General features: G+C 39.3%; 1 protein-coding gene across 1 annotated transcript in view; it reads left to right on the forward strand.

Annotated features, from left to right (window-relative positions):
- The window catches only part of Arfgef1 (ADP-ribosylation factor guanine nucleotide-exchange factor 1 (brefeldin A-inhibited)), a gene marked incomplete at its 5' end in the record, with an annotated part of 123578 nt that continues 115176 nt past the window's right edge, over window positions 1–8402 (forward strand). The window contains 1 exon segment of the mRNA XM_005392122.2: window positions 1–203. Coding sequence (XP_005392179.1) covers window positions 80–203 — 124 coding nt within the window.

The raw sequence follows: 8402 nt of genomic DNA on the forward strand, positions 1-8402 counted from the left end.
CGCCCGCCCTCCTCCCCGCCCCTCCTCCGGCCGCCGGGAGCTGCGGGACGGACGAGCCGCCGCCGCCGCCTCTGCGCCCATGTATGAAGGGAAGAAGACGAAGAACATGTTTCTGACCCGGGCCCTGGAGAAGATTTTGGCCGACAAGGAAGTGAAGAAGGCGCATCACTCCCAGCTGCGCAAAGCTTGCGAGGTGGCGTTAGGTGAGCGGGCGGAGGCCGGGGTGGGGGCGCCCGCGGGCGGTGGGGCGCCGGGGTTTGTCCCGGGCCCGCCGGCGCTGTCTGCTGCCCGCCCGGAGTTGACAGTAACTCGGCGGGCGCGGGGGGGTGGAGGAGGAAGGGCGGCCCGCTGGGCTCCAGGACGCGGCAGGGCTTAGGACGGCCGGGCACCGGAGTGCGAGGGCTCAGCGGGACACCGAGGATCTTGTCGGTGGGCCGTGCGGTGCGGACGGGATACCACCCTTTGTGATGAGGCGGAAGATAAGCCGGTGTTTATTAGCTTGGAAATGGAGGTGGGGCGATATGTCAAGATTGGGCGTGGGAAGCGTTCCGTGTTGTAATTACAATAACTTTATCGGTTGGTGCGATACTTTGGGAAGAGAGGCTGAAGTTCCCTTGTTGACAGTCTCCAGAAGGGGTTTGCGGGAGGTGCAGTCCGCTCTGACATCCTTCCGCCTCTGCCACAGGAAAAACAGTAATGTGTGGCCGACTGGACTGACCTGGAAGAGCAAGAGCAGAGAGAGGTTAAGAGAGGGGGTGGCGGTGTGAAAACGGGAAGGAAAGACACCTTCAGATAAATTGGTTTTAGGTAATGTGCAAAAGGAGTGTTTGAGATGAGGAAAATGAAAAAGACAGAGACACCCACTAACCACATGTCTGGACAGTGACAGCTGCTCTCGGGGCTTCAATTGTGATTTACGGTTCAGAGGGAAGAGAGCTAGGGTAATGAAGCCCGAAGCGGGGAAAATCCCAACAATACCTATAGCCAGCATAGGCAGATAAGATACTGTTAAAGGGGGAACACTGACTGATATTTTGCATCAATCGAAGGAGCAGCCAGGATATTTAACACAAAGCTATATTCCTGATGTTTATATTTTATTTTATGCTACTGGATATAGATTAAGTCAAATGGGAAAGAAATGAAGCTTGTTAAATGGGCTTTGGGGGAAAAAGCTCTTGAAGGTGCAAAGAAAAGCCCGTAATAATTTAAATGTATGCTTAAGTACGGGCTCAATGCAGATTAAAAGCAACTTTGTTTTTAATTATTAAACAGAATATTATCATTTAACTTATAATATGCTATATAGTTTTTTCTGGGTTCTTAAAATTGGTGATATGAAAAACATTGAAGAAAGTTCAGCTTAAAAATGTTAGAATTTGTAGTATAGTGGGCTTTAGGTTTTTGGTTTTTTTTTTGCCTCCCTCATTGATCAGAAGTTCCCATTTTATTTGTGTACCTAACAGAAGACTGTTCCAGATATGTGAGAAGACAGTTCTGTAGGGTGAGAAATTTAATTTATACCCGGGTCCTGATAGGAATAATTTTTGGAGTAACATGAGACAGGGAGTGATATTAGGATTTTTAAAAGAATTGTTACATATTGGTCTATGAATAATTTGGTAATATAAAGAACATAAGGAGATTCAAGTGCAAGTTTTAGTTCTGAGAACTGAGATTTTCCATGTTAAAATATATTTTAATATTATTTCTAAATAGCTAAAGAAATACGTTTATATCTACTCATATATAATAGAGTAGTTTACATCTACTTATATATATTTAGTATAGTTTACATCTACTTATATGTATTTTCTCTTCTCCAAAATACTAACATAAACAAACATGTTTTAATGGACATAGCTCATGGGAATGAAAGTCTGGGATCCCAGTTCTGTTACCTAGCAGTATTAGGCAAGTCCCTGGGCCTTAAGTCCCTTTTCAGTAAAACTAGAATCTTAAATTTAATGATTGCTTGGCTACCTGCATCCCCTCTAATGTGCTATGAATATGAATATACTTTTGTGTTAACTTGTGCATTTAGTGTTTCTGCCACCCTTGCTTGGCGTCTTTGGAGGGCCTATAGCTCTTTAAATGGGTCCCTGTCATTTCTAGATGTAAAAATTATACGGTGTTGTGTGTGCCCGCTGTACCAGGGTGTTCTATTCTACTTTTTTTGACCCTTCCATATAGTTAGCAGAAGCTTGTTTTGTGGACTGTGCCTACTCATGCAGGGACTAGGCTTCAGGGTACTTTCTGTACTTAAAATACATAAGGTATTTTCTCCATATTTCATAAAAGTTTCATTTAAAATTACTATAAAGTAAATTTTCAGTGTGTAATCTCATGGTAGTGAATCCCTGATGAACTTTTTCCTTTCCAGTCATCCATCAACATTATCACTCAAGCATAGGTCAGTGGGATAACCCGTTTCATCTTTGCAGAAAGTTTAATATCTTGCAGTAAGTTGAAATCCCCAAATACGTGTTGTCCCTGGAAACTCTTACAGCTATTTCTTTTCTTCTTTACTTTTGAGACCTGTGCCAGGCCTCCTGTGGTTTCTTGATAATGTGTGATGGGAAAGCAAACAGGAATGGACTGGTTTGGTCATCTTTGGTGTATAGATTGAGAGCATGTTGAGATTGGATGGTGGAGGCACAGGGCTCATTTTATGGCCATTATTATCTTTCTTCTTCATTTTTTTTTTATTTGGTAGTACTGGATATTCAACACAGGGCCTTTTTTACATGTGTGGCAAACATTCAACCCCTTGTTACATCCCCCGCTTTTTGTTTTTTTTTAAATCTCTATTTTGAGACAGGGTCTAAGTTGCTCAGACTAGCCTTAAGTTTGTAATCCTTCTGGCTCTGCCTACTCAGTACCAGGTATTACAGATATGGGCCACCATGCCTGGTTTTGTTACAACCCTTATAAATATGCTTGGCTGTGTTCTCTCTCCCCTCACATATTTGTTTAATACTAACATGGAGATGAAGAGAGATGGACAGCAAACAAAAAAATATGTGGTATACCAGACTTTTAGCTCTTTTTTGGTGTTTGAAAATCACCTTATTGCCATATGATTGCTGGTATTCAGTTAAATTAAACTATTAGGCCAATTAAAACTGAGTTTTCTGTAAATATTTCTGAAATTATACTTTGCATGTGTTCATAAGAACATTCTTTTGGCCTAAAAGTATAACTTTTAGAAAATATGTAGAAATTTTTATTAAAACAGAACCCCTTTTTAAAGACACTACATAAAGTAACTTTTATTTTCATGAAAGGAAAATAAACCTTTAAAAGGTATGCAGAATAATTTAAGGCTTACTTCAAATTTTCCAACTTGTCAGATTTTATTTTGAAGAATAGCTGTAAAAACAAACAAACAAAAAAAAAACCCAAAAAAAAGACACCCCTTTCATTGTTAAAGTTGATGTGAAGCCCTCAGGTTCTGAACAACTCTTGGTTGCCCTCACTTGGTACCTGCCTTCTCAGTTTTCTGCTATGAACTTTGAGCTCTGCAAAGTAAGGGTGTCAAGGCTGCCCTAGCTTAGTCTGATCCACTCCTGCTCTGGAGAATCCTGAATTAAAAATAGTCTGACCATCTGCTGGCAGATGAAACAAGTGAACTATTTTTAGTTTCAAAGAATTTAGGATTGTTGTGGGATTGGGTTGGAAGGTAGCATTGTTTATCTTTTAAGGAGGGTGCAGTTCAGACATCCCAGACAGTTCTTTTCTAAGTTTCAGGAGTTTCTTTGATGTTAGTGCTATGACTAGTTCAACTTCTGCTCCCTGACCTTGGATATCTATGAAGATGTTCTGTAAAATGTTAGAAAGAATACAAGGTTGGAAATTGGCACTGATATGAAAAAAGATTGCAAAGGTTTAGAAGGTGGTTTTAAAAAGGAAGGGAAGTAGCCTAGAGTGGTAGCACAGGCCCGTAATCCTAGCACTGACTGAGGCAGGATCGCTTTGAGTTTGAGTGAGTTCAAGCCCAGCCTGGAGATAAGGACTTTCTCAAAAAACCAAAAATAAATATGTAAATAAATAGGAAGAGGGTCATGTATAGAAGTAGCAGTAAGTTGAGGAGGGTTCCCACTAAGGATATAGCAGAATGATGAAAATAATCATTAGGGGAGTAATTTTTGCCTCTCTGAAAGGGTATAAATTTGTGTTGTGTATCATATTATAAAGAGCTCCTACTGACCTAGTTTCCTTACAGTGTGAGTCTGTTACCTATAATTATAGTTTCCCCTTGAAATGTAAATACAGTTTTGACACTCAAACTTTATAGAACTTTTTTCTTTCTGCCTCACTGATTCCATTCTTTTTTAGCCCCATTCTTATTTTGGAGGTGTTGTTATAAAAAGGGGATATATGAATGGAGGGAAAATTAAGTGCTTTGGCCCCACTTTTATGTTATTTTTGGTAACTTCATTAATTTTTGTCATTTTTCACCATTTACCAAAAAATGACTTATTCTCAAACAATATCCTGCACACACTGACCATTTTAATTGTAATTTAATTCAATTAACAAGTCTGTTTTTAAAAAAAAATCCTTGATATCTGAAGTAAAAAAATGTTTTCAGTAAGCCAGACAGCCTAAATTTTTGAGATAGGTCAGAAGAAAGAGTATAAAGAATGAAAAGATTGTACAGAAGATCTTAGTAACATTTGTCCTTTCTTTCATATTACTGATTAGTTTTAACGGCTCTTGCTCCAGGATAGCACTGAATGAAATAAATGTCGGAGTCCAGGTTCTAAGAGAAAGTCTTCGAAAAAAATGAGTTTGGGTTAAAATAATAACTTTGCACTGCAAGGTATAATCTGTTTCTGTTTTGGAAACTTACATTGCACAGGAACAACTTTAAGATTTTAAAAAATTCATGTCTTCCTTGGAAGAAACCTGCTCAGTTTTGTTTAGCTTTTTCTAAATTTACTTGACCCCTTTTCAGTGTATAGTGTTAGTGCAGGTGATACCTAGGACACATTGCTCCTTAGAAATAATTTTTGGAAACTGTTTAAGGGGAAAGATAGATGCAGTATAGCCCTTACTCCTAAGACCATCCATCCTACAGAATAGTCCTGTGTAGTGGGAAAACAGTTGTCTTATTGATGGTGTAAGAAGAGAAGAAAGTCAGAAGAGCAGTTGGATGGATCTAAATAAGAAGACTGGTTTTCTAACTAGCTCTCTCTTGTTTTTCATCTAGTGACAGGGAACTAGTTTGTTTATCTTGCTAAGGTTTGCCTTATGGAGAAAATTGTTAATGGAAAGTGATTTGGGGAAATATTTGTTATGTTTCTCATGTAATGGAGGAGGGATATTTGAAAAGGAAAAATACAGTAGTAAATTATTATTGCCATTTTAAAATAGGTGTATTCTTGTTTTGTTTTTTTGTTTTTGGTTTTTCTCCGGTGCCAGGAACCGAACTCACGACCTTGCGCCTGCCAGGCAGGCGCTTTTGCCGCTGAGCTAAATCCCCAGCCCCAATAGGTGTATTCTTGCTAGGTGCAGTGACAGACGTCTATAGTGCCTGCCTCTCAGGGGGCAGAGGTAGAAGGATTGATTACTTGAGCCCTGGAACTCGGGACTTGAGCAATATAGAGGGACGTCCCCATCTGAAAAGTAAAAAAAACAACAAACAAAAACTAGGTGTATTCTTTGCTCAGATATTCATGGAATTCATCCTGTATTTTAGGTACTGCTCCCAGTGCTGTGTTAAAAGATGGTTTTATGGACCATTCTAGTGTGATAAGGATAATACAAAGCACAATTATTTTATCAGATTATTTTTAAAGGGAAAGACAAGAGTGCTACTTTAGCTGGGGTTGTCAAGAAAGGATTCTGATGTTTGAGCAGAGAAACAACAGGGCTCAGCTTTATAGCTATGTGGATGAAGCAGAACAGAGAACAGAAAGATGGGTGTGTGTTTGGTATGTTTCAGAATCCAAGGAGGCTTGTGAGAGAACAGATTTTGGGTTTTAACTGTGCAGAAGCCACTGGACAATTTTACATTATTAAAGGCTCACTATGGCCAGACATGAGACTTAATTGAGGCCAGAGATAGTGTATATTTTGAAAGTGTTGATATATTTTTCTGAGATGTTAATTGAGTGATGACATCCAGATTGTAGTGAGAGCTACAGGATAGTTGGAGATGGCATTCATGTTAGTGGAGAAATCTAAAGGAGGATATGCTTTTGGACAATAGATTTGTATATAGGCAAACATTTTCACTCTGCATTTTACATGTATTTTGTAATTCTTTAATAATGGAATTTCATGATGATGTAATAGGATTTTTTTCTTAAGAAAGGGACACATTAAGAGTATAGTGTACAGACAAAGTGATACAAAACAATTTGAACTTAGGGTTGTCAGGTTTCTTCAGTGAAGTTTTTTTTGTTGTTGTTCCTGAAGAGTCTTTTACTTGTCTGATGCCTTCTGTAAAGGGATATTTGCAGATAGAAAGATTTCACTATGAAATCATCTTGGATTTAGAGCGCACTCTAAATCCAATGACTGTTCTTCTTTGAAGAGGAAGGGAAGCCAAAAACTGGTATAATGGTACTTACCTGTAACCCCAGCACTTTGAGAGGTTGAGGCAAGGGCAGAGGATGTATCGTAGTGTGAAGGTCCTGGATTCAATCCCCAGTACTGAGGAGAAGAGAAAAAAGAAGAGGAGGAAGAAACGCAGAAGCACGCAAAGGAAGATGGTCACATAAAAATGGAGATGGAAATTAGAATTACGCTGCCACAGCCAAGAAGCAATGCCAGAAGCTAGGAAGGGGCAAGGACAGATACTTCATTGGAACTTTCAGAGAGAGCATGGCTCTGCCAACACCTTGACTTTAGACTTTTGGCCTCCAGAACTGAGAGACGGTAAATTGCCAGTGCTTTAAGCTACCAATTTTATGGTAATTTTTCTAGGCAGCTCTAGAAAACTAAGGAAAGTTTCCTTTATCCTAACATTTCTGTCTTACCACATTTCCCCGAAGATAAAACCTAACTGGAAAATAAGCCCTAGCATGATTTTTCAGGATGCTTAGAATACTATACTATAAATACTACCCCAAATTTAAGCCCAGTTAAGATGGTCAGCCAAACGCATCTAGTATGTCAGTTGAAACACATGATGGCCTTGTTGAATTGTAAAATAATATTGATATATAATTAAATATGAATAAATAATAATTGACATTAGCCCCTAAAATAAATGATAATATAAATTTGTTGTAGTCAGGGTTTATGGGGGAATAGATTTAATACAGAACACGTAATTTATAGGATTATTTTATAATACTCACACAAAGAGTCAAATGCAAAAGAGTGTAGGAAATCTTTGCACACACTAGGGACCCAAAGAATCCAGCTGAAGACTTAGAGCCCATTGCAGTGGCCTCCATAGGTCTGGAGGCCTAGAGCCCCTGTCAATGTCTCCTGCGAGTCTGTATCAGGGTCTGCACTAGGAAGGCCCAAAGGTCAGTAGTGGAAGCTAGAAAGTCTGTACCAGTGAGATGAAAGATCTGTGCCAGCAGGCTGAGGCATCTGTACTAGAGCCAGGAAGTGACACTCAGTGTAAGGACCAGCACTCCCCCAGAAAGAACCATAGCCATCCTCAGTGACAGTGAGGACTTGAGCTCCTCTGATGGTGAGAACAGCTGAGTTCATTATCAGGAAAACCAGTGTGACAGACTTAGATTTCTTCAGGAGAATCAACAGCACATCATTTTCCCCTCCGTTTCTTTCTTTTATGCTGTTGGCAGCAATCCTCAGGTAGGCCTTCCACACCCAGCACCATGCTGATTCAGTTCAGCTGGATGTTACAAGTTGACTACCAGTTCTCAGTCCACCACAGAATTATAATTAAGTATTTGTAAACATCTAAGCAGGAACCTTTGGGTGAGAGATAAACATCTATGTAAACAGATAACCTTGAGATTTATTGCTGAATGATCAATTGTAGTACAGACACATTGCATGAATAACATGCACACTTGATAATGTGGTTGTGTCTAGCTTGAATCTTCACAGTAGCTAAGTCAGTACATCGTATGTTGTAAGGATTGGACAAGAAGTGCTCATATAAGGAGAGCTCTAGTGCTGTACATGAGAGAGTAGGGTCAGTGGTTCTACAGGAAATGGAGTTGCAAGAAACTCAGGCTAGAATTTAGAGTTTGCAGAGTTAGGATGATGTTTCAAAAGATGACATTACCATATTTGAATAAATGATTTTTTTATAAATATAATTTGTGGTACATGAAATAATCATATAAATAATCTATAAATATAGATTGTGGTACATGAAAAAAATACAATATCCTATAGAAATAAGCCTACTGTACCTCTGGAGCAAAACTTTTGTATTCAATGAAATGCTTTCAATATTTTCCCCG

The sequence above is a fragment of the Chinchilla lanigera genome, unplaced genomic scaffold (assembly GCF_000276665.1).
Source record: "Chinchilla lanigera isolate Chin_1 unplaced genomic scaffold, ChiLan1.0 scaffold00043, whole genome shotgun sequence".
NCBI classification, from domain to species: domain Eukaryota; kingdom Metazoa; phylum Chordata; class Mammalia; order Rodentia; family Chinchillidae; genus Chinchilla; species Chinchilla lanigera.